This window comes from Frankliniella occidentalis, unplaced genomic scaffold (genome assembly GCF_000697945.3).
Source record: "Frankliniella occidentalis isolate FOCC.00 unplaced genomic scaffold, Focc_3.1 Scaffold2, whole genome shotgun sequence".
NCBI lineage: Eukaryota > Metazoa > Arthropoda > Insecta > Thysanoptera > Thripidae > Frankliniella > Frankliniella occidentalis.
Window position 1 is genome coordinate 3769319 of NW_026267132.1, and position 26029 is coordinate 3795347.

General features: G+C 40.9%; 6 protein-coding genes across 8 annotated transcripts; 2 read left to right on the plus strand and 4 right to left on the minus strand.

Annotated features, from left to right (window-relative positions):
• Positions 1-591: 591 nt before the first annotated feature.
• Positions 592-5079, plus strand: LOC113214031 (homeobox protein six1b-like; the record flags this gene model as incomplete). The annotated part of the gene is given in 2 exon segments (XM_052265221.1): positions 592-896; positions 3931-5079. Coding segments are annotated over 2 exon segments (699 nt in total), but the record flags the coding sequence as incomplete, so codon positions are not given.
• On the minus strand, positions 5059-5998 carry LOC113214034 (DNL-type zinc finger protein). The gene has a single exon (XM_026433278.2). It carries the CDS (start codon positions 5812-5814, stop codon positions 5260-5262), a length of 555 nt encoding a protein of 184 aa, XP_026289063.2. The 5' UTR covers positions 5815-5998; the 3' UTR covers positions 5059-5259.
• Positions 5999-6297: 299 nt separating this feature from the next.
• LOC113214033 (U5 small nuclear ribonucleoprotein 40 kDa protein) lies at positions 6298-7638 on the minus strand. Its single transcript, XM_026433277.2, has 3 exons — positions 6948-7638; positions 6698-6850; positions 6298-6618 (listed from the first exon to the last, which is right to left on the minus strand). The coding sequence occupies exons 1-3, from the start codon at positions 7536-7538 to the stop codon at positions 6319-6321; spliced, it is 1044 nt and encodes a 347-aa protein (XP_026289062.1). The 5' UTR covers positions 7539-7638; the 3' UTR covers positions 6298-6318.
• A 176-nt stretch (positions 7639-7814) lies between these two features.
• On the plus strand, positions 7815-9282 carry LOC113214035 (40S ribosomal protein S18). The gene is made up of 4 exons (XM_026433279.2): positions 7815-7964; positions 8482-8667; positions 8736-8929; positions 9181-9282. The coding sequence occupies exons 1-4, from the start codon at positions 7962-7964 to the stop codon at positions 9254-9256; spliced, it is 459 nt and encodes a 152-aa protein (XP_026289064.1). The 5' UTR covers positions 7815-7961; the 3' UTR covers positions 9257-9282.
• Positions 9283-10141: 859 nt separating this feature from the next.
• Positions 10142-21276, minus strand: LOC113214030 (RB1-inducible coiled-coil protein 1). Of its 3 annotated transcripts, none has more exons than XM_052265215.1 (23): positions 21182-21276; positions 18489-18650; positions 18190-18398; positions 17944-18105; positions 17729-17855; positions 17312-17654; positions 17055-17225; positions 16795-16979; positions 16274-16640; positions 15901-16062; positions 15674-15795; positions 15497-15587; positions 14064-14369; positions 13680-13973; positions 13414-13605; positions 13151-13324; positions 12906-13057; positions 12700-12822; positions 12477-12590; positions 12260-12393; positions 12119-12186; positions 11853-12033; positions 10142-11749 (listed from the first exon to the last, which is right to left on the minus strand). In XM_052265215.1, the coding sequence occupies exons 2-23, from the start codon at positions 18554-18556 to the stop codon at positions 11649-11651; spliced, it is 3846 nt and encodes a 1281-aa protein (XP_052121175.1). In that variant the 5' UTR covers positions 18557-18650; positions 21182-21276; the 3' UTR covers positions 10142-11648. The 3 variants fall into 3 exon arrangements, with proteins under 3 accessions (XP_052121175.1, XP_052121171.1, XP_026289060.1); XM_052265211.1 differs by lacking the exon at positions 21182-21276 and adding an exon at positions 20861-21026 and having other exon boundaries at positions 13151-13321; XM_026433275.2 differs by lacking the exon at positions 21182-21276 and adding an exon at positions 20861-21026.
• A 384-nt stretch (positions 21277-21660) lies between these two features.
• LOC127748693 (hexosaminidase D-like) lies at positions 21661-26023 on the minus strand. Its single transcript, XM_052265237.1, has 4 exons — positions 25966-26023; positions 25600-25841; positions 25162-25508; positions 21661-25064 (listed from the first exon to the last, which is right to left on the minus strand). The coding sequence occupies exons 1-4, from the start codon at positions 26002-26004 to the stop codon at positions 24712-24714; spliced, it is 981 nt and encodes a 326-aa protein (XP_052121197.1). The 5' UTR covers positions 26005-26023; the 3' UTR covers positions 21661-24711.
• Positions 26024-26029: the final 6 nt, after the last annotated feature.

A 26029-nucleotide genomic window follows, 5' to 3' on the forward strand; every position in this document is an offset into this window, starting at 1 on the left:
CTGTGACGACCAGGTGGCTAATCGGCCTTGTCCAAATTTCGTACTGATTTACACGGCATGCAGGCGCAGGCGTTGCCTGTCGTCTCTGGCCGAGGCATGCGTGCGGGAAGGGGCCATCTAGAAAGTGCGCCCGTTATTCGTCGTTACGAAACTGACAAGTTCAGTGCGTGCCAAGCTCTCATAGTGCCCCGCGTAGATAGGCCACATCTCGCTTGCATCGCATGTGTGTACTGCGGGGTGGCCTACCCTGAGGTTCGCAGGCGCCGAGCTCCCATAATTTGCCGGACGAATCAGAGAAAAACGGACGGGCTTTCTGGATGCACTACATTATCGCGACGAAACAGAACGCTGTGCCAAGGTGGCGCATTAATCCCACGCACGTTTTTAGTTATGCTGTATCGCATGCAGGCGTGTGGGCAGGTTGCCTGTCCATCCGGTCGAGGCCGCCAGGCGCCGCCCGCGGTCAGCGACGATGATAGGCAAACGCCTGCATACGGAACAATACACGTACAAAAGTGACCGGGGTTAATCGTCTGTTAATCGGCCACCTGGTGTAACATCATTGTAATCATAATGCTCTTTTTTCTCCAGATGTGGTACAAGGCGCACTACAGGGAGGCAGAGAAGATGCGCCAGCGGCCGCTCGGTGCAGTCGACAAATACAGACTACGCAAGAAGTACCCGCTGCCCAAAACCATATGGGACGGCGAGGAGACGGTGTACTGCTTCAAGGAGCGATCGCGCACAATTCTGAAGAACTTCTACGCCAAGAACCGCTACCCGACCCCGGACGAGAAGAAGACCCTCGCCAAGAAGACGAGCCTGACCCTGACCCAAGTCAGCAACTGGTTCAAGAACCGTCGGCAGCGGGACCGGACGCCACAGCAACACCGAAGGTACACAGATTACATGGCGAAAGTTCGTAAGTGCTCGTGCGCGGACTGCTTAGCCTGGTTGCGGAGGGTGCCTTTCAGTCCAGAGTCCTCTGGAGCGTGTTCGAGTGCCTCCCCCAGTCCCTTGACCACGACGTATCTACCACCCTGGACTTTAACACCACTCAGTCCAGCTCCGGTCCCAGCCCCGGCCCCAGCCCCAGACTCGGCTTGCCGTCACCCTGAGTGTCGCGGTGACCCCGAGCCGCAGACCAGTCCGACGCCCTCTACGAGCACCAGGACACTCCCAACGACGCCGACCTCTGTAACGACGCCTACGAACTTTTGTCAGACACTCTCCACTACGGCGACGAAAGACTTTGGTCACACACACCCGCACGCGGACATGGACGACTTCAGACAGACTCCGACGTCAGAGGCGAGGTCGAAGGACCCAAGTCGGGCACTCTCGACAACGCTGACTGACGACCTACGGATGGAGAAGGATGACCTCAGACAGACATCCCCTACGACGCAGACGAACGGCCTCGTGAAACTTCTGGAGGCCGGACTGGCAGATCTCGCTGCAGCAGAGTCGTGCAGCTGCGAAGACTCGTGTCCCCATCACCCCGACACGAGATATTTTACTTAGATTTTCCCCCTTAAAATTTAAGCTGAATGGCATGGGTTTAGCGTTTAACTGACTTCGGGTGGGTGGAGGGTGGCGAAAAAACGTGATTGCACTGAAAAACTATTTATCTGCAGTACTAAGCATTTGGACGCTCCAGGAACAAAATCTTTTTATCGGGACTGAACACGTTTATTGCCACACCCTGTGAATTCGGCTAGATAGAAGTGCTCTCGATTTTTAATGTTCTCCCTTCAATGAAAATGCATTGCGCTTGCAGAAAGGGAGAGCACGTTTATGTCGGTGTAGGGGTGTAGTAATTATTTCGTACAGCAAATCTGAGAGTATATACGAAAATTGCTTTTAATTTGACGACAGGGGGTGAACGGCGTCTAAATTTCACAATGACATCATCAAGCACACTAAAAACCAAAAAATGCATCAAATTCATATCCCCAAGTTTAATTCCGAATCGGCATTCTTTGGTGTGCTTCTGATAGAGCTTGCGCTTGCACAGCACGCATAATTCTTCTGCATGCAGTATCTTATTAAGTATTATACGGTATCTAGACATCTGTTCTGACACTGTTTTGATTGCATGGTGATGTAATATTTTCCTAATTCTTCAGAGCATGTTGCATGTCTAAGTTTCTATCACCTCAATAAATAACCCTCTTTCTTCCCTTGACCCGTGACCACAAATAAATGACGACTATTAGTGGAAAGCCCCCCCTCCCCCAAACGACAGCTGTGTGTGGATATATTCGAGGCCTTGTTAAATCATTTTTGTTTCAAAGCGAAATTCACGTAAATTCAGTGGCGAACTCGCGCTCTCGCGCCACGCTCGGTGAAGCATGGGTCACGCGGGCGTAAACGCGAACCGAGGAGTCCCCCACTCACCAACTCGTTGTACACTTGCCCGTGCCCAACTCGCGTCTAACTCGCGTTCAAATCGCGAAAACTCGCGAAAACTCGCGTTAAAATCGCCCAAAACTCTCTAAAAATTGATCCCAACTCGCGCCCTACTCGCGGCAACTCGGCAACTCGTTGGACACCTATTTTGGAAGTGGGGGACCCTTCGGCGCGAACTCTTGGCAGGCGGGTCATTGATTCCCTTACTACACAGGATTATGTCCCGCACAGAGCCCTGACCACAATCTAGTTTATACTGTACCGCATCCAGGCGTGTGGATGCGTTGCCTACCCGCGAGGGACGGTCAGGAGCCGTGGTGGTGAGGTACGGTCGGCAAGCCCCCCGCACAGCTGCATGCGGAACGGTCTAAACTCCCCGGGGTCTGACTTTTGGCTTTCCCATCAATTTCCTAAAATAAAAATCGCAAAGTTGATAGAAAATTTCTCTAGTCCTAGCGACCTTGGGTTTGTTAATGACTATAAAATTTCCAAGACAATTGGCCCTCTTTCTCGACATTTCTCCGACTGAGCGGCGTGTCATGTCCAAGGCGCGTACGCGGCGCCCTTGCTTTACAACTCAATCGACCATTGTGATTCGCGCGGCGCGATTACCACGCGTGGCGGCCGCGGCTGCAACACTGGGAGCCTTGAGAGCGGAAAGCGGGGGCCGTGACCGCCGCGGTCACACGAACGAGAAACATCCCTCATCACTCGACAAGTTGGGCGGCCTTAGAGCTAACGGGGGAAAGGGTTGCGTTAACGTCGCGAACGCGTCTCTCAGGTGTATAGTACGATTCGCGCCATATTTGTCGAGACGCCCTCCTCGCGACACTGCAGCACTACTGTCGCTCTCATTGCGTATAGTCGCGGCAGCGGTCGGGTCGGCGGCGGCAGGAGCAGTCGGCGCGAGCCCTCCTGCCTGCAGCGCCGCGCCAAGCAGTCTCCTCATTCTTTGATCACAATGATGAATAGAGGATTACAGGAGTTATTTTGCTGCTCTGCTCGACGAGCGGGGCAGGAGGTTGGAGGTGGGGGGGAAAGGGGAGGGGAGGGGGCAAGAAAGGAGCAGCATCCTGTGTGAGGGGGGGGGGGAGCTGGAGTGAGGGGAGTGAGAGAGGGGGAGCCCTAGAGGGACCCTCCAAAGCCAATGACAAAGCTGGGACAGGCGCGTCTCAAATTTCGACGGCAGCGAGTGTGAGAGAGTACGCCGGAGAGAGAGAGAGAGAGGAAGAAAGAGGGGGGGGGAGAGGGGGGAGTGGGAGGCAGATGAGGATTGAAGAGGGAGCAAAGGCAGAAATGAGGGAATGGGGGAGAGAATGAGGGTGAAGTGGGGAAGAAGCCGGGAGTGGGGAGCGCCCACCCAACACGACATAGCCTGCCGGGTACGCACGAGTGTCGGTTGGGTTGCCGACGTCCACGGCGCTAGAGTTGGCCAAAAGCAGATAGCTTCCCCATCCATGCAGTATGCAGTTTATGTTTACGTTGTACTTACGCCTTGCTCCTTTCCCTCTTCCACAGTGACATGATGCTGGGCTGCCATGGCGACGCACTCCTCGGGGGCAGCTCTCCAGTCGGGGGCGGCGGCCTCTCTCTGGGCCCGGTCGGCGGCGGTCTCGGCGGCGGCGGTCTGGGCGCGGACATCAAGTCCCTGTACGCCGTGGCGGCGGTCAAGCTGTACGGCAGTGGCCTCGACGCCCGCGGCCTCGACGCCCTGGACGGCCTCGTCAAGCACGAGCACGGCATGGTCCCGCACGGCCACGGCGGCGGCCTGGGGGGACCCAGCGCCTCCTCTTCGACGTCGAGCCAGCAGCTCCACCGCTCCTACTACCACAGCTACGACCCGAGCGTGCTGGCGGGCCTGCATCACCACCACCACCAACACCACCATCCACAGCAGCACGCGGCGCACTAGGAGCGCGCCCTCAGCCTGCGACCACTCCCCATGACACTAGTAGCGCAGGTCTGGTGATGCACATCAAAATGCGCTTGTAATAGTCCCCAGTCGTGCGTGAAGTGAGGATTCCATGCGCGCAAATGCGCTATAAATGTGGGACCCATTTTGCCCATTTATACTTAACGCTACTAGGGTACTTAAATTCTGCGCCGAGACTCGAGGAGAGGGTTTCCACCACCCTGTTCAGAAGGTCTTTGATGTGAAGTGGACAATTAATAAAGAGGCTCTGCTGAATCATCACTAGCGGGTCACTCTAATGTTTACTGTGCCATTATGGGTTTAAAAAGATCTATTCCTATCTCATTAATATTATATATGTTTAATTAACTGTTCAAATAAGGATAATGTTCAAGTACATTCATGTGCGCACTTTAAGACAAATGTCTGATACGACTTGCTTGTTGCTAATCCTGAATACTATGCATGCAGGTGACAAAAGCAAGTTAAGCAAGCAGTGAGGCACTATTTGCTGATAAGTATAGATGTTATTAATATTTTGTAAAATGTACTTAGTGAGTGTAAATGTTATAGCTGACATACTTAGTTTTCATGACCAACTCCTGTTCCCAAATGATTACTTTGTTTTAAATATTTTAGCTGTGATGAATATGGAGCCAAAGTTTAGTTATATGGATATATACATATTATATATTATGTTACATTATATAGAATTTGTGAAAGAAAATATAGAGTTATTGTAGATTGACTGAAAATAATTTATTTCATTTCGACCTCATTCTTGCAGTTATTCCCAGTTGCATCAAGAGACATCACTTAAATACAAAATGTTCAAGGACTGTAAAAGTATTTACCTTACTTGAACAAAAGCAACTTTTTTCTCTGCTTGACAAAATTCCAGAACACAGTATATTACAAGATATTAAGGAACCAAATTATGACGAGCTATCATGTTTAGGCAGCAATACAGTGTTTTCATTGTCTTCGGAACTAGTAGTATTCTCAAAAAACCCTCCACTATCAACAATTCTTTTAACAGTCTCTCCTTTTTCAGCTAGAATCTCTTCAATATTTCTTTTTCCATCAAGGTCTGAAAACCAACCAAGGTTGTCTGCAATGAGATGGTTATTGTTACATCCTTCGCACTCAACAATAACAACACCCTTCGTGTAGGCTACTCGAGATATTACATGATGGTTTCTTTTCTGACAAACTTTGCAAGTGTACATCAAGTGCATTTTTCTACTGGCTTGTCCTATGGCTACAGGAGAGTGACTTTTGCTACTAGCATCTGGCTTTTTGCCTTGAGCTTGATCCTCAGACTGACTAAATACAAAACTAACGTGAAGTTGACACGATGGGATGAAAACGGTTTCAGGTCTTCCACAGCAAATTGAAATCGAAGGTGGTCGATTTGTTTGATTTAAGAATGTACCGGAACATCTCCGGACAATACCTCGACATGTTTTGACAACAGAAGTTCGAAACATGGCACACCTTAACCTCTACAATATCAACAGCAAAAACTAAACAATTGTACGAATTTAAAGGAAACTATCAGGCCAAGTGGGCTCAACACAAATCAGAGTTCAATTACAGGATTCAGGTTTCGAATATTTGCATCTTTTTCTTGAAGTTAAAGCATATCACCACTTATCACTCGTCGACTTCTGCTCTCGGCATGCACGTTTGTTTTCGCTTACTGTTGCCATCTACCGGCGTCATTTTGCACTACTAACACGAGTATGAAAAATTCATATTCACGACACTCACTGTCTTAGGGAAGTTTTGCTTGGCGTGGGACCCACAAATCGGATAGATTTTAATGATAAGACCACTATAAGACCTTGTATTTGGCATAATTGTTGAGAAAAATTCACAGCTACCACATGATTGATTTTCGTTTAGATGGAATATCTCAACACTAAAAACAAAAGACCAAAAACTGTACAATTATAAAATACTTCAAAATATACAATATCCAAATATCATTTTTATTCAATTTCCCCTAGATAGATTGTTTTATCACTAGAACCCGAAGCAATAATGGGTTCTTTAGGATGAAAAGCAACATCATTAACTGAGCCATTGTGACCAGGCAGCTTATACAATATACGCCTAGAGGTTGTGTCCCATACATAAACATATCGATCAGCCGACCCAGAAGATATTTTAGAACCATCAGTGGACCAAGCACAACCGAGAAGATTTTTTTCAAAGTTGTGCTGATGACCTGTAATGATTTTGACACAGCGCTCTTGAGGTGCGAAGGGGCGTACATCCCAAATACGTAGCTGGAATGGCAAAGGATAGAGCTGTTATAAATGTTCCATAAATATTGAATAACCTGGAAGTGTAAAATAAAAAACTTACTGTGTTATCCATGGAATTGGAAAGCAGATATGAGCCATCGGGGGAAAGCGACATTCCTGTGATAGTGTCAGCATGACCCTTAAGATTGTACAAAACACTGTTTTTACGGAGATCCCACACTTTAATGTCATTATCAATCCCTCCAGAGAAAACCTACAAAATAAAATCAAAACAATATTAAGAAAGTGTACTTTGAATATCTTTAATGAGGCTGAATTGCCTCCTGTACAACAAAAGGAACAGATCGTACCTGCTCTGCTGTATCGTTGAATGACACAGATGTGACTGGATAGGTACTGTTCAAAGAAACTGAAACATTTTTCTTACGAGGATCCCATACTCGAACTAAGCAGTCATCTGAACCACTGCAGATCTGCAGTAGCCCTCTTCTGGATACATTACATGAATTTACAAAGCTGGTATGACCCTTCAGTCTTTTAATACGGGATCCTGATTCAAGATCCCAAAGCCCTATAGAAGTGTCAGTGCTCCCTGTGACAATTGTGTTGCCATCGGTGGAAAAATGTAGCTCCATAATGGCACCACTGTGACCACTCATTAGCGAAACATTTTCACAGTCTCCATAAACATTCCATATGTAGATCTGTCTGTCAAAGCCAGCAGAAGCCAGGTATGATCCCTCGGGATGGAACTTAATGCTGTAAATATCTCCTTGTTGACCCTCCAGCAGCATAATGGGAGCTTGTAGGTTGGACGTCCGAGGAACTTGAACTACACTTTTCTCTCTGCTGTGAATCGCAACTACTTCATTTCTAGTCTTTTTCGCGGAGGGAACGAGACTCAACTCGTCACCCTTTCTCTTCATTTCTCTGAACGACATTATTAACGTCACACGACGGCAGAAATTCGTATGAAACCGGTAAATTTACATTTGTTGTGCACCGCAACACCAACACCAACACACACACACAACCACCAACAGCAGCAGACGCGCAGTATGAAAAATTGATGTTGATAAATTGTGTATCCTAAACTTCAGCAAAGCCAGCGTATAAAACAAACTTTTGGCTGTAATTTTGTTATAAAATAAAAAAACAAAACCTATAACTTGTATGTTATGACAGGAGAATATGTCTGAAATTTATAAATTAGGGTTTTCGTTACCTGCATATCTCATAGCTACAAAATTCAAGAAGAACAGGAACGCACTCAGGTGGAGTATTTCCGGTAAGCAAAGCACACCATACAACCAGCGGAAACAACGATCTTGATTCTTTCATCGTTGTCCGTTTTCTCCGGCAAGATGGTGAGTGAGAAAATTGACTTGAAATCCAAGTAATCCTCCGAGTCCTGGATATATTTTGTACTGCAATTTGTTTCGTGTGAAATTTGGCGTCAACTAGCTTCATAAGCCTCTTTTAGTTTCTGCAATAGGCGTTGTACTTGCAATCATAACAATTCTAACCTGTCTGTCCAGCGGCGATGGACAGGCATGACTTTTTACTGACATTTTAGTGCTTCTTGCATTATTTCGTTACTTAATGTGAATCCAGTCGTTTCCAAAGTGTTCTCACCTTTCTGCCCGCTATGACATCGAACGTTTATGTTAACATTACTTTTCTTAGCACAATCAACAGATCACTTCACTAGTGTGTTGGCGATCTGGTAGCTTGTGCCAAATTAATTGCGTTTGTGTTGGAGGCTCAATACACCTTGTATTTTGCCTTGTATCATTTATGCAACACCGTTTTATTTTAATTGGTGGAAACTGAACATTTTTGCCGGCTTGTCGCTTTACACCTTATTCTATTATTTTGTTGTAGTCGCTGGTCATACCGGAAAAGTTTCAACACATCCTCCGTATCCTCGGAACCAACATCGATGGCAAACGGAAAGTTATGTTCGCTATGACGGCGATCAAGGGTGTCGGACGCCGTTATGCCAACATCGTCCTCAAGAAAGCAGACATTGACCTCGACAAGAGAGCAGGAGAATGCTCAGAGGAAGAGGTGAGTTTTCCTGTTGATGTTACCCTTGCTGTGTTTTCAACAGCTCGCTAACTTATCTGATTGAACAGGTCGAGAAAATTGTGACAATCATGGCAAACCCTAGGCAGTACAAGATCCCTGATTGGTTCCTCAACAGACAAAAAGATATTGTTGATGGTAAATTCAACCAGCTCACTTCCTCCAATTTGGATTCTAAGTTGCGTGACGACTTGGAAAGGCTCAAGAAGATCCGTGCCCACAGAGGCATGAGGCACTACTGGGGGTGAGTACTTAAAAATCTTGCCCACTCCATATTAACTTTCATTCTGCTTTACTTAGTCTGATCAGTCAAAGAATGCTTCTCGGCCTTCCTAGATGCCCATAACTGCCCTTGCATTTCCAGGAGCATTCTTTTGCTGATTTGAGTGTCGGATTTGTTTGCTGAAATTGGGCTATTTATCATTGCATTCTGGTGCATTTCCTAGGTGCTGCATACTTTGAAGCTTTGTCTCATGTATTACTGTTTCATTACAGCCTCCGCGTGCGTGGTCAACATACCAAGACAACTGGACGCCGTGGACGAACTGTGGGAGTTTCCAAGAAGAAGTAGAACTAAATAAACTGTCCTTTTCCCAATCTGTGTTTGGTTTAAATTCTTACCTGTTCTTACTCTTCAGTCTTGGACTGATTGTGGTATTGATAAGCAGAAAGTTTCAGTACTACCTTAACTTTATTATGCCTGCTCATTACAACTGAAATTGTCCTGTCAAATTGAACTAACTTTCTCACGGAAGTTAGTAAAAGTAGTATTAATATTTGACGATGGCAACCTAACCAGGGAAATTTCAAATTTTGTATTCAGGCAACTGAAAACTCATCTCTCAAAACATGTAACATGTCTTGCCACATTCTTAAGTGCTAGTAGACAATAAGTGCTCCCATTAGTAAATATCACAATTTTTAAAATGGATTTAGAGGAAGCAAAGCCAACCTCTTAAAAGCGATGATAATCAAAATTCTGTTACATATATTGCATTGACCCATTAGGGTTGCATTTAACTCTTCATTAGCTTGATCGCATTGCCCAAAGATGTTTCGTGCACAATGTTCCTAAGGAACTTTGGTACTTCGATAAATATTATGTACTTTAATCCAAGCATGAATTCGAGTATGTGGCATCACACAAATTATCAGTATTGTAAATGCTGCTTAAATTTTTAGTCAATTTTTTGTAAAGAGCATTTGGATGAGTTTAGTGTTGTGAGGTAAGGCAAGGACACTGTCCTTGAACTGACTAATTCTCAGGTTGTTTTAATCTTGCACAGTTCGGCAGACCAACCCAGAACAGCATGCCTCAGCTGAAATGCCTCTAGCGTAGCATAGGCTCTTATGGGGGACCTAGGAGCATTCTTTGGCTGGTCACATAATTGTAGAGATAAGAGTTGCCACAGAAGAACAAAATATTAGTAAGGACATCAAAAGAGCAAAAGCAAAATTGGCAGTAGCTTTCATTTTATATTTCACAGCATGTCGGTGAATCAAGTCTTCCCCAAAAAATAAAAATTAGTCAACCATATACAAAACAGAAAAAAAAATTGAAAAATTATTTTGGTGTCATAGTTTACTAACAGAATGTTGACATCCATCAACTTGAGTAAAAACTGCTTGCTAACAGGACATTTCTTTTGAAAATGAAACTATTAATATTTGTTGAGATTGTGTGGAAATAGACAGAGTTGCTTATAGAAACACATACAACCAATATGAAGAGGCATGTCACTTACTTAAACCATGCACTCTCCCAGCCTGGCAAAACTTTATGCCAAACATGTCATTACAAACTAATACACAGCCTCAGTTTGATTACATTTCATATTTTAAGTTAAATATTTTTACCTACTGTGAAACTACTAGAAAACAAATCAAAACAAAATTTGATATTTAGCTAGTGGAAAACATAATTACATACCATACTTTCAATGCTTTGGACATAACTTCTAAATTCACTGGCCAAATCAAGGCAATGCTAATTAAGTCTGTTGGCAACAAATTTAACTTTCACAAAAGTATCCCACGCCACTCTAAGATCAAGAGAATGAAAGGGAGAGAAGTCTAGTATCAAGCTAGAGCTACGCTATACATTATGTATATAAAATATTTTATACAAGATATAAAACTATCCTAATATGGTTAATTTGATTGAAAGCCAGTCTGGCATTCTCTAATCCCCTTACATCCAGTTTCCTTTGATTCACAACATATTCACAAAGCCATAAATTAATTGGTTACTACCAGTAGCTTGGTTATTTTTTTATTTTTTTTAGTGATAATAATGGAGTAAGGAAAAAACAGTGTTAATCAGATTTGAAGAAGGTGCATGTTAAATAGCTATGAATATTATAATAATGAGAGGAAACTAAAGACTATATGTTCGTCATAGATGAAAATAAATTCAAACACAAAGTCTGCTAAGCCAACAGCTTTATTAGAATGGCACCACATGATTACTTTCAACAAATATTGATCCGGGAGTCAAAATAAATGCCATGTTGGCTGCCTTACATAATAAAAAGTGACACTTAAGTCTTTTGAAGTCAGAGATTGAGAACAGAATTTTTTTATTTCTTTAAAAAGTATCTTAGATAAATTTTTACTCATCTTAAATAAAAAGTGGAGTCAAAACTATGAAATCTAGATATGTAATATTAAATTCAACTAAATACATTTTCATAATCACATCACCTCACCTTGCTATTTTAACAATTTTAATAACACAATTCATAGGAAAGAAGCTGAATGATTCCCAGAAAAGTATCACAAAGTCACATCTGTAAATTCTCTAACAATCGTTTCACCTCTTCACAGCCATATTCATTAATTCCATCCAATTCTAAAAAGTTTCCCAAACCAACCATCAACAAAAGCTTAGTTCCCTTATGACATATGAGGTAGGATGATGTATCTTCAGAGGGAGGGAATAGCTGTAATTTCATAATCACATGTCATTGTGATGCATCAGTAACCCCCATTTCTGGCAAACTACTTGCACTGCTACCACTAAGAGGACCGGATGCAGCACATGGCAGTGAAACAGCTTCAGACTCTGAAACAAATAATAGGTGTGCAGGGTCAACTCTATTTAATATTAAACTACACATCACTAAATTCTTGAAGAAAATGCAACGTAATTAAATTTGTATACATACCATTTGCAAAGCTGATCTCTACTTTCTTTAACTCTTCAGCTTGTGGTTGAGCATGCTGTTGTAACTGTTGTTGAGCTTTAGGACGGTAACTGCTTTTCATCATGAGACTATCCTCATGCAGTGAGCGGACTTTAACTCGATAAAACTTTGTACCCTTTGGGACGTGATAACGATTTTCAGACTAAAGGAGAAAAGATAAGTACATTTGAAGTGATAAATGAAATGGAAATACACAAAGAAAAAAACCCATTCAAATAAGCCCTCACCTTTCTGGCATGGCAATATTCTTTTTCAACTACTTCAGCTGTGCTGTAGGGTTTTCGTTTCCCACTCTCTGTAGATTCAAAAGAGGAGCGTTACCAATATGTCACCTACATAATTTTATAGCACACAACATAAGCACTAACCTGCTTGGAGAGAGAGCCCCAGTGATTCAAGTGAATCAGAGTTCACAAAAAAGAGTGTACTTGACTCTTGTAAAATGACATAATTCTGGTGAGTGTCATTCCACACAACTAGCACAATATCACCAGGCACACACCTGCAGAAACACAATCAATTTTAGATACTTTCACCAAGATACTGAAGATATACAGATAACAATAGGCAACAAACTGCACTTACGTTAAAATACTAATTTTCCCTTGCTGCAACAAATTGTTGGCGCTACAAGTTAAATTTTTCTTTAGACTGAGAGGCTCAGGACTGGTAGCAGCGTCACGGCTTGTAACATTCTCCCTATGTAGACAAAGAAATTTAAAAGGTAAGGTGTCGGATGATGTTTATTAATTTGGTGAGGAATAAGAACTGTGGTATAATTAGTTTTATAAATCTAATGTATGCTTACGAAGCAACAACAGCAACTGAGGTTCCCATTGCACTAATTTGATTTCTTGCCAGAGCTAACTCAGCTTCTAACTGACTTATTCTGGCCTGATGCTGCCAGAGTGCTCCATTGCTCTCAGGATTCCTGTCAAAATAAATCAAAACCAATTATATTGCAATAATACAGACAAGTTCAAATTTTCTAAGTGGTGAAAAAATAAAACAAACCCTGAGGAAGTACTAGCATCTTCTGTTATTCTACGGATTGTCTCTCTATGCTTTTGGCATTCTTCTTTCAAAGTGGCCTCTCTAGCCCAAAGAGCTTGGAGTTGACGCTCTCTGTCTCCACTCACTCTTCGCAAAGCTTCATTGAACCACACCTTGAAAAAATTTGTAAAAAAATTAAAAATAATCAAAAGCTGCTAACAATCAGCTTTTTTCCTAACTTTTAGATTTTCCATTCAGATCTTTACCTGTTTTTCAGCCTCCATTTTGAGCCTAACATTTCTTAGCTCCTGTTGTAATTTTGATTCCCATTCACTTTGCATTCTCTTTTCTGTTTCTTGTACAGCTGCCTGAATTGCTGCTTCTTTTTCTCTCACCAAAGTTTCTAAGTCTACTTCAGGTTTTGTGTTTCTAACAATCTGCTAAACAAATAAGTCCAGATTAGTAAGTGGCTTTGATTGAAAATAAACAAGAAAATATATATTTCTGGTACGTAAGGTTCCAATGATACCTCAGCCTTCTCTTGACCACTATCACTAGTAGACCGTTCTGAAGTGCAAGCCATGAGACGGAATCGTGATCGTAGACCCTCCAATTGTGAATGGTGATCTCTAGATAACTGATCTGATAACTCTTTCAGGGCTCTAGACTTTTCAACATCATATTCGTCCTGAAGCTGCTTCATTCTCTGTTGATGTAAGTTCTGTGACAGGAAGAGAAAGAATCTAGAATTGTGAACAAAGGAGAAACACTACAAACAAATCTTGCCTCTCTCACCTCCAGTGCTGCTTTCTGCTCCTCTAAGGCTCGATTCAAGTCATCAACAGTGTCTTTACTAATACTGTCTAGGCGGGTCTGTAAATCTTCATAATGAGCTCTATCCTTTTCCAATTCCAACAAACGACGCTCAAGTTCTGCACATCGCTGTTGATCCGGATTGCTTACACTACTTTTTGTTTCTTCAAACCATTGCAGCTGTTCAGCTTGCGCCCTTTGCTCCTCTTCAGCCTTCAATCGCTGACGCAGTGATGCTTCCAGCTGTTCAACAGTGGCAGTACGCTCCTCAACAGACTATATGGAGAGAAACATAATAGGAATTGAAAGTAGAATAAAACTGATACGGAATAATTTAAGAATACGAGCCAATGAAGATGGTCTTACCTGTGTGAGGGTTCTAATTATTTCATCTTTTGCTGACAAAGCTCTTCTCTCCCTCTCCAGTTCAACTTTTAAGTCCAAATTGTTGGCTGCAGACTGAGCAACATGTCCAGCAGCAAGCAGCTGTTCCCATGCAACTCTGAATGTATCCAGTAGTTTTAAAAAGTCATCTCTTTCAACAGCAACTTGACCTTTTATCTGCCCCAGTTCTACTCTTAAGCTTTCAGTGGCGGCAAGAGCAACCTTCTCTACCGAGATTAACTGAGCCTTTGCTCTTTCTACTTGAAGTTGAGCATTTCCCAAATTATCCTGAAATTTTATTTGAAAAAAAAAAAAAAGGAGGAATTAGTAAGAAGGATAACATTCAATAAAAGTATAGAAAAAGACAAAGTACTACATCAGAATTCAAACTGTGTTGGAACTGTACAACAAGCTGCTAAAATAACAAATCATAAATAAAATTCTTAAGGCACCTAATTCACTGGCAAGTCTAAAAAGAGCAAAAACAAGACACTAATTTGTTTTTGTACAGAAAATTGAGACAGCATATACAGAAGGGGAAAGAAGCAAACTAAGCAGTGTGGCAAAACCAATTACCAAAATTTAGTAAGATAAAAAAGAGAATAAAAAATAAAAATGCTACATCAGTGCTCAGCTAGCTACAAGGATACCTGAAGTAGCCGCACCAAAGTCTGGGAATCCTGAATGTGTTTGTCCATATCAGAAACATTATGACTTTTCATACTGTTGCTTTCAGTAAAGCTTGATGGCATGGATTCATCCATATAGAATTCAGTGGCTGTGAATTCATTTCCAACATGCTGCTGAGCATGGGACTGTGTTGGAGATGAAAGACCCGGTGATGAACACTGAGTAGCAACATCAATGCGCACGTCGCTACCAGAATGAAAGCGAGGGCCACGGAGAGGCCATGACCGATCAACAAAGAATGAAGATGTCGCATATGAAGGTGAGGTACACTGGATTCCAACATCCATAGTGGGTGAGGAAGAAAGCTCACACTGTGAGTCCACAGAAATGATCCGCGGTAAGGGGGAAGCAGGGGCTTCAAGAGAGGATACTTGAATAGCAACATCTGATGCCCCATGAGAGAAAGAAGAAGAAGTCCGAAGACAACTTCCCACTAATGTATCACATTGTATTCCAGAATCAGTAGCTGGAAAGAGCGACGAACTAGTGGATGGTGTAGGTACATCACTCGGACTTTCACTGCCGCACAACACTAAAGCCTCTGATTCTCCATCAAACTGTATTGCCACCTCCACCAGGCTAACTTTGTGGATTTCACAAACATCCCTTTCCATTGACAGTGAAAAGCTGTCTCCAGAACGCGCACTGGAACGTGACTGTAGAGGTATGCGTTGAGCACTGCACTGAATGCCCACATCCTGATAGCACACGCTCTGAACACCAACCTCACATGTTGTAGCAGCAGTTCCAGCTGTACGTTCACTGTCTGGACTCTGACCAACTTTCTCAAACTCCTCAGTATCAGTTTCAGAGTCCCTGCAACATGAGTGGAAACAGAAATTTTACACATATCAAGTATTGCAAAAAATAATCATTTCTAAAAAAACATATTCATGGCTTACCTATCATCTTTTAAAGGTAAAGATTTAGGACTTTCTCCAGGAGCTCGAGAAGTTTCAGTTTCAATGCCACCTTGCGCAGTGGAAACTGCATCCTCTAAATTCGCCTTTGATACAGCAGTAACCTTTAGAAACAGTGAGGAAATTATTTCAAGGATGATAACTTCTAGTAACTGGTAATTCATTCATTTTATATGTAGCATGCACAAAAGTAAATAGAGAATACACACCAAACGCTTCTCAATAGCGGCATTTTCTTTTTCCAGCGAATTTTGTGTTCTGAGGACAGACTTGAGGAAAAGATTGGCTAGTTGACTGGGTTCAGGAACAGTCAAAGACATTGCTAAATTTGGAACGTCAATCTTCAACTTATCTACATCCTCCCTGCTCAACTAGAAAAACAGTTAAGTTTAACATTAAAATACAGTCATTTATCTTCTATTATAAGTGAATTTTATGGGCACACCAGATTATTGAGTAAGCTACCCTTTATTTTGTAGCCAAGAGCACTTTAAGGGTCTTTATAATTTATTATTGATAAAAAAATAAATAATAATAATTGTAATGTCACACATAATGTCAAAATCAATTACTGAATTTTACCTTGGGTAACATGGAGTCAAAAGGAGTAGGAGCCTGAGTGGCAAAAGGAGGAGGACAATCTTCCATACCAGGGAACAAAGTATTTAAAAAATGTCCTTCAAACTTTGACTGAAAATCTCTGCGTCTTGATGACTCTTCAGAATGTACAGCTTGTAATTGTGAAGCTAACTCTCCGGCCCAGGCAAGAAATGCTTGGGAGAAAGTGCGCCTTCGCACAACTTCACCAACAGCACACACATACATTTCGGGAGCCATTTGTATTTGACGAACTACTTCTAAATGTCTTTTTAGCCTCTTCAAGTTCTCATGATAAATCATTAATTTGCTTGCAACATCACACATGCGGTTCTCCACATACATGATCCATCTATAACAAGATTTAAAAAAATAAATAAATAAATAGAAAACATAAACTAATCTGCAAAATTATTCATAAACTGCAGAGGGGACCTAAAACCCATGTAACAGGTTCACATTGTGGACCTGTCGCACACAAAGTGTTTCCAAGCAAGCAAACCTACCTCAACCTGTGATACAGGTTAACAGAAAGTTCTTCTTTAGCTCTATTGCAACGTTTTCGTATGTCCCTTAATCTGGTATGGTTCTGAGACATTACATGTAATTGCCTACGGTGGGATGCACACAAATCAGGAAGAATAGATGCATCTCCAAGGTTATTGGCACGATTTTGATTGGACTGGAAGGCCTGGCAGGAGACAAAACCCTTGAGAGAAGAAGTTCAATCAACAATAATATAAAGGAAATAATAATTATTACTCACCATTGCAAGATCAGATTGTTCCTGAACTATCCGCTTGCTTTCAAACATAAGCTGTTCTAAGCCATATAAACGTTCTTCAAGTCCCTTTATTTCCTTCATGTCCACTTTCGTAGCTGCTTCAAGAGCACTTTGCACTTCAGCTCTCAGACTATCCAAGACACGTTCATCCAGCTGTCAAAAGAGTGGCGATGAGTAATAATTTTAAACAAAAGACAAAAATATTAGATTAAATATGTAACATGGATCACAAAGTTTACCTGTTCCAAACCCCTTGCACATTGATCCACCATTTGCTCTAAAGTGCTCTGATTGTCTTTGGTTGATATCCACTGGAGAAGAGTCACAGCCTTCTCCTCTCTTTGTCTTTGCCAATCCTCACCATTGCTGCTATTGCTTTTCTTAGATACTGCCATTGATTCATTTTCATCACTGGTTGCTGCTGCTGACATGCTAGAGGAGATATTCTCAGCTTGGGGCAGTTCTTCAGCAATATCTACATCTTTAGACTTTGAATCACCTGCTTGCATACTTTCTACTGCAGTAGCCAGTAGGCCAGGCAAGATTGGAATTTTGGAGAGTGTGTTAAGAACTTCATTAAAACTGCAAAGAGAAAATTTTTAAGTACACGAAATAGGATTGAAGTGCTAGGTTCTTAAATGCTGTTTTTAATATACTTTTCCAAGAGCTGCATATATTGACTTCGTGATTCCAAATGTTGCTGATAGCTTTGTTCGAAAGCATCACCCTGAGTACGAAAGACTGATACACTATCTTCCAAATTTGCCACAACTGCTGCCCAACCTTAATAGATAGATTAAAATAAATAAATAATTAGTTTTCAAGCAATTATAGAGAAGTTATCTTTTTGAACAAGTATGTATAATTTTACCCTGCTGTTGCAAATGTTGGTCATGAACAAGTCGCTCACAAATACGTGTCTGGTCCCTTGCTAGCTCACAATATTGTTGAGCCAGTTGAGACCTCACAACCACAGTGTTGTATGAAGCTGGCATGCTGAGTGAAGCATCAACCTGTTCCTTAAGATCCATATCTTAAAAAAAAAAAAGAAGGTTCACGTTGTTGAGACATTTTGAGAGATAGAGGCAGTGAGAAAGGAGATTGTGGAGAAACTCACCTGATCCATAGTCTATGCTGGGAGAGGGTGGGCTGACACTCTCAATCGAGCATTTACTGAAGAGGAAGATAGGGTTTGTATCTGTTCCAGCAGAATAGGAACATACTCTTGCAGTTGGCTCTAAACTTAGGCCACCACTTACAAGGAGAACTTGTTTCTCTGGAGGAATGCGGCAGGCTCTTTCAATGACTTCTTTGAGATGAGCGACACTGTCAATCGAAACATACAAATCACTAATCACAAAACCACAGACAAAATAAAAGTCAAAATGAGCAAATGCATTCTTAAGAATATGCTACCTCTCTAGAGCCAAGTTCATCTCAAAGGTCATCATTGATCCCGTGTCAACATGGAAAATGTACAACATTTTGCCCACCCTATTCTCCCGAAGGAGATTTGTCAAACTGAGAACATCAGTGATAAGAGGATTTGGTGGTAGACACCTGTACAGCAGTGTCCACCTGAAATCATAGAGCAGGAAGACACAGGAAAATTAATAACTAAAATTATAAAAAACGTACTGAAGTATTTGTCATTTTTTTTCTACACTGTTTCTGCGGTAAAGTGAAAATTTAAATAAAATCTTGCAAAATGAATAAACCAACATACTCTGAAGCCTGAAGATAAATCACAATTTAGACTTTACACAATACAGGACAGACATCTTTCTCCTACTAAAGTGAAACATCCTAGTTACAAACACCGGTGATGTTAGGGAGCTCTAGTTTCTCAGCGCAAAAACACTTTGTTTTGATTACCAACATCGATCAGTGTGTGTGTTTGGGGGGGGGGGGGGGGGGGGGGGGGGAGGTCGTTGATCCGAACCATCCGAACTCTACCATCTACGACGGACTCGACGTCGCGTCGTAGCATCAATGTCTTACCTCTTACCTCCGCGAGTTATCAATTCATGTTCGAATCAAACAAATCACATTTTGAATTAAATAAAAGAACGATCAGTGGAATGCAGTCCTCTCTGAAGCACGACAACACGAAAACACCTCCACCTAGCAGACGCTCGGCCAGGGGACTCCGTTCCGTTGCCAACCCCCGTAATTTAACACACAAGATTGCAACATGTCTAGGAAAATACATGATAAAAATTACGCAATAAATTTTCAGTGAATACGTATTTTAAAAAGTGTGCGCAAAACAAACGTCTATTTTGCTGAGATGTGTAGTTTCCAAAACGTCCCTCGTTGTACTTCAACAGTTGGTACAGGTCCAGGCTGAACAGGCTATTTAAAAGGATGTAAACAAATTCTTAAATTTGCAAACACGCAAATTCAACGAAATCAAAGACCTCTAAAAAAAACCACTTTAAACTTTCAAATATTCAAAAAGATAAGAAAATATAGACTCTGAAAGTACATGCAAAATGCAAACTTATGGTATTGTTTCGTTTACGAATAAGTGCGCAATCTGAAATAACTAAACAGTCCAATTTATGAGAATGACAAAACCGTCGAAGATATATAATTGTGAAACACAGTCAGCAGGTATAAAGGAAATCAGAACGGTTCCCTTTTTAATGAAAACAAGTTAAAATGTGAGCAATGCAGCTGTACCATTGTAAAATGTAAAGAACAAATAGGTATATTAGTCTCCAATTGAAAAGGGAATTTTATGTACAAAGGTCAGCTACACAGAGAGTGAAGCCTGAACAAGAGGGAATAACTAGGAAAAATTGCCAATAATAGTTTTACTTTTGTGCAACTTCTAATACAGAAGAAGCAAACTCATTTAAATTCATTGCATGTTAGATGTTTCTCCAAACTATAGACCTTTTCGCCACAACATGACAATGTTGCAAGCAGAATTTAATACTTGAGATAAACCATATTTTGAATGTTTGTCAACAATAACCCATCACCGGAATCCTTAGAAAATTCAACAGGGTGAGGTGGTTTTGCTTTTAGAAATTTTGCCCCAGTTACAATTTCACTAAAGATTTACGTAGTTGCCAAATTGTGGTCGAAAAGGTCTATTCCAAGAAAACAAGGACCTTACACCCTTATGTGAATAAATTACTAATAAATTCCTCAGTTGGGAAGACTAAATCATCAAAAGAACGTCAATATTCCCAATTTTTTTAAATTGAACATGACAAAGGTCAACCTTTACTATCCAGAAAGTAAAATGTAACATCAGTTAATATTGTTGTCATCATTAAAATTTCACACTCAATGGTGTATCACACTAAAAATACTTCATATTTTTTTTAACAAAATCATTTGTTTGCTTTCAAGAGAAAAGGAGTATGTTTCACAAGTTTTAACCCTGCATATGAGAGGAAGAATGAAAACGATGCTGCTGCGAATGCTCCAATCAAACAAATAACAGCAAAACAAAAATAATGGAGAAGGAAGTTAACCTACTACGGTCAGAAAGAAACTGCGCACATGAAAATTCTCTTGAAATAGGTTACTAAGAACTATGCAACATTGGAATACCGTTAAAATCCACAAAAACGACCATCATTTTGTCACAACAAAATTTCGGATGTCTTTAAAGAGCGAATCAAAACAATAACATTGACCCTGAACAAAGGAAACCCAACTTCGTGTTGACGGAAGCAGACGACGCAGCCACAATCTTTCATGATTCAGTAATCAAAGGATTGATTCGACCAAAACGCACTACATTCCACCCAATTTGTAAGACTACACACCTTTAAAATGTTGCTAAAACATCAGATAAGTCCATTGCACGATGTGCTTCACTCGGACAGTACAGCTGTTTGCTGCAGAGCATCACGGGAAAACAAAGCAGCTCAACGCAGTGCGCAGGTTTGGACGGACAAGACACTCCACTCACCCCTTCCTTCCCCACAAGGGAAGAGGGAAGGCGGGGAGGGGAGGGAGACTGGGTAGAGATGTTGAATGAAAAAAACAAACATGACAAACACACTCTGAACTTAAGCCTACGCACGCGCATGGTCCAAATGAACCAGGTCATTCGTCAATGATACTGGTGTGGTGAGGGAACGTACGTGAAACGGGAAGTGGGTACTCCCTCTCCACTTCCCAGTTCTCGATGAGGAAGGAAGATCGCGAATGTCGGGTGTCGGGCATCGTGTCGGGGCCTCGAGGCGGGCTTTAATTTCGCATAGCCCCCCCCCCCTCGGCTTCCGTGGGGGAGTGTACACGCGCGTGCGGCCGCACGTTGCCCTATCACACGCAAAAGACGCGCTCTTGCACCTTATCCACCCTCGCCGCACCGAGATAATCTTGTCATGTCATGGAACAGGCATGGTGACGGTGACCATAACAGACTCTAGCCGGACGGACATGGCCTCGAGGGTGTGACCAAGGACTCGCGACCGAGTGAGCTATTTCATGATTCATGAGGGTGCGGGGGATGACCAAAGTCCGCTGGCCAGAGGAACATGGTGTCACCAGATATAGGTCAGGGTAAGCTGTTTGAAATCTATCAGCGGTAAAGGGGAAAATAGAACTGAAATGAACAAAATGAAAAGTAGTTGCATTTATTTTTTTTCTTTCGTTTTTACAAGAGAGTCTTGAACAACTGAAATTATTCAGATCTCTTCATGCTCCTAAAACAATTACAAACATTTAAAACAATTGTCCACAACATGGATGGCAACTGCTCTATTAACAACCTATAAAGCCTCAAAGGTAACAACAGTCCACCTCCACACAATATTATTCATAAACCTGTACACATTCACACCTCTTTCACATACACATCATACTAAACAAATACTCATACGGCACACACTTGACCACAAACCATACCATTTTTTAAATAGTAATTAATCTCATAAATATATTTTTTTCTTAAAAAGAGAAAGATTTCTTGACTTTGGGACAGTAAAACAACAGCAAGAAATAATTCTCTACGGAAAATTAAACAGAAATAAAATCACCTGGAGATTCATCACAGAACCTATCAAGTACAATGCAGTATTATCACATAATCCAGGGATGTTGAGACATTTTGTCTATGTGCTTCTAAAGAAGCCTGGCTTCTTATCAGGTTCGTTGACAATTATTACAATTTTTTCATAATACAAAAAGCAAACTAAATATTCTGATAATACAGTCCACTAACATCCAAATTGTCCAAATGTCAACAGTGGTAACAGGGAGGCTGATGGAATATACCATTCTCAAGTATCACTTACAAGCACACAGGAAAACCTAATACTGAATAAAAGTTCTACAATCAAATAAAACCAGCAAATAAATAATTCTTAAGGGAAGTGTTCCACAAAAGTATAAGTATTATGTGCCTATGAACAATACAGAAGAAAGAAGAATAATGAGATTTGTCAAAATCAGAACAGTAGTAAATATAACACAAAGGAGGCAAAAGAAGAATATAGCAGGTACAGTAAGTAAATAAGGAAAACTCACAACTGAAATAAACATATGGTTGATAAATAATAACAAAACTCAAGACACATGAAAGTAATATACTGTTTTATCACAATAAATGACATGGTGCTTCTAGCACAGATTTTCAAAATTATTACTTACAGTCATTGTAATAAACTGGGAGCCCTAAATAGATAAGGACCAATGGAGAAAAAGTAAAAATACTGGCCTAAAGAACTGTACATAGCGCAAATTGATTATGAAATAATAAGAAAAAAAAGTCGTACAAAGGTTAACACTATACTACAGTGAACTATTATCGATCTCCTGAAACGATGAACAGATATTGAAATTTGGGTTGTTTGAAATATACTTGGACTTCGTTTTTGAGAGAGACCAGGAAAAACAACGAAAATAAAAATAATTACAAAATTGAAATGACTAGCGGTGTATTAAATGCTGAAGTGCAATACAGAATGAGAAACACCACCTATATGCAATGACACTAAGTATCCAATGGATTCCAGCACTGTTACTTAATTACACTCCCCAACTGAATTAGCTTTTGAAGGATGCCTTATATGAAACTAATCATGAGCAAGAAAATCAACAACCTCACTAAGTTTTAATTACTGTATTGGATGTTTAGAAGAATGCCAGCAAAAACCCTTTCAAACCAAGGAAAATTCTGAATCAAGTCTATTGATTTAAAAACACTGTTTTTCTGGGAAAGAAACTGTTTTCTTACAGGTTTTCAGGGAGAACATTTCCACCAAAAAGATGACAGTTAAAGATGAGTGATTAACATATGAACTGTAATATGCTGATTTACATAAGATCTGTAATAATAAGCTCAAAGATTGTTGCATAAAAAAAACTTTCTAAATTTACAAGGAAACAGAAAAGTTGGGCAGTAATAAATCATTTAAAAAATTGTTGTGCAGATTGAAAACAAAATCACAGAAAGCAATCTCTCAAGTTCCCTAACATAAACAATTCAAAAGGTTTTCCGTTGTTCAATCCTTGACTACAGTATGTCTAGTAGCCACAGGGAATAGAGAATACATGAAACATTAATATGTCAAAACCTAATTTCCATAGAAGAAAATCGTGTGAATACAAAATTTGATCTAAGGCAATAATGGGAATAGAAAGACACAAAAGTATAAAAGAAAATTCCTTTGACACAAATAGCCAATGACTTAAGTATTTTGGACCCTCTCTCAGAAAACAAGATTACAATATCACTCATTTAAAAAATCTTAAAATTTGAAAAATGAAAGTGCAACAGAGTAAAGGAGAGACCACAATGATAATTATATATCAATGATTGGCATTGCTGACTATTTAGTTAATATGTTTACACACATATTAAAGGTAGAGTGCATTTGGCACAGAAAATTGAACCAAATGACTAACCACATCTATTTTCTCAGTCTAAAGGTGCCAATTTACACCCTCTGCATGTTGAATGGCTTAAGGTGAGATGTCGATAACCATTTTCAAAAGCAGTCATTTTAACTCCTGGGGCAAAACTCAATGCTCCCACAAAATAACTAGCTTTTCCCTCTGCAAGCTATTTCGGTACATTCTTGATGTTCTCAGGCAACCCTTATCACTCTTCTGAGATATACATACAGACCTAGTAGATTAGATTATATTCCAAGACAATGAATGACCCACCATCTAAAATTTTTTGACGACAACTCAATTCGATAAAATCAGTGAACAAAGATCTTCCAATAATATGTCAAATGCAGAAATGTCCTCACTTCATCAAAATAGCTTATCATTTGATTGTGTCTTTAGATACTGAAAGAAAGTCAAAAGTCGACAAGCCACTTATAAGCTGGCTTAAAAAAGCCAAACAGCAGGTACAATTATTATTCTTTTTTTAAAAAAGAAGAAAAAAACTACAAATAAGAGGTTCTGTCATTCAATAGAATGAAGTCTGCCACAAATAAATACTACAAAGAAATGATCTACTAAAGTATGGGTATAATACACTTTCAAATAATAAATAATTTGTCATTTTAAAACCTTCAGAGTCACTTCAAAAAATATTGCATTGACTTTTCATGCTGTAGTGACAATTTGTTGGTCTCTCTAAGCATTTAAAACACAATGCAAGGGAAAAGACCCTCATGTGATCATTAAATCCAGAGGATTATAATTTTCGCAGTCATGGTGAATGTGGGCTATCTGTTATGGTCTCTGTTTTTTCACTGTCTGGCAGGGCAACTCCAAATCTGCGAAGTTCTGAAAGTGGGGCTAGTGGTCTTCTTGGCCACACTTTTCTACCCTTTAGAGCCGTAGCTTCTTGGGCTAGCCTTTCTAGTTTTTTGATATCTGGATAAAGTCTTTGCTCCACCCATTCAGCAATAGTATGAGCATCAAACACATCCTTTAATGCATCATTTGCAGAGTGAGCAACTGAAACTAATGAGTGATATACTCGGGGCTGTTCCATCATGAGCTCGTCAACACGTAACGGACTTGAAAAGTTGCGTCTTACATTAAAGTCAGTCATCCAACCTGCAAAAACAAACAGTTTAAAGTTTAAAATAATTATCATTACGCAGACAACACATTACAACAGAGAAACAAAGTTCACAGGATGAATTTGCAGTACCTTTGGCTTTTGTGACAGAATGGAGGAAGTCCCGCACTTCCCTTTGAACATTGTGGAGTCGATAGGTGAGACGGAAGAAGGGGACACCGGGAAAGTTACACCGGTTAAACATATCCCACAAGAAAGGATCTGAATTAAGACTAAGGAACATTTGATCAGTATTGGTTCCAGTATCGCTTCTTCCTGACATTGATCCATCGCCATTGCTCATACTGCACCCTAATGCAGTGCTGAGTTTCCCTTTGAGAGATGGATTAATGTATCCATGTGATACTGTTAGCAGATTGACCGCAAGCGAAGGAATCGCTGCAGGTAGCAGTTCACATAGAACAGCAAAGTGATCATACCTGGAAATTCAACAAAAGTAACAATTTTAGAACAAGATCCTATGATACTGTCAAAGATTCAAGTGATTTAAAAAAATAAAACATTCCTTACCGTTGCCATCCTGTTATAACAAGGCCTTGAAATCCTTCCTTAAATTTAGGTCCTTCACTCGCCATAACTTCTAACCACTTCAAGTTATTTTCTAAATGTCGCTTTATGTTGGGAATGTACATTGTCTCTCCAAAGGCACCCTTGAAAGCAGAGGCAGTCCAGACTCTGGGGAAGACAGTCGCAAATTTATCCCACACAATAGATGGGACAAATCTATACACATCCTCTGCATACACCCAGACCTACATAACAAACACAGAATTAAAATGGCACGTCAACTCAACATGTCAGTTTTGGTAAAAAAAAAATTCTCGATTCCGAACACGATGTATCATGATTTTACAACACTCTTCACTGCAAACTTACCATGGGCTCAACCAGCTCGCCGAGGTGGTACTCTTCCATGCTCTGCGGCGGCAGGTGCTGCAGC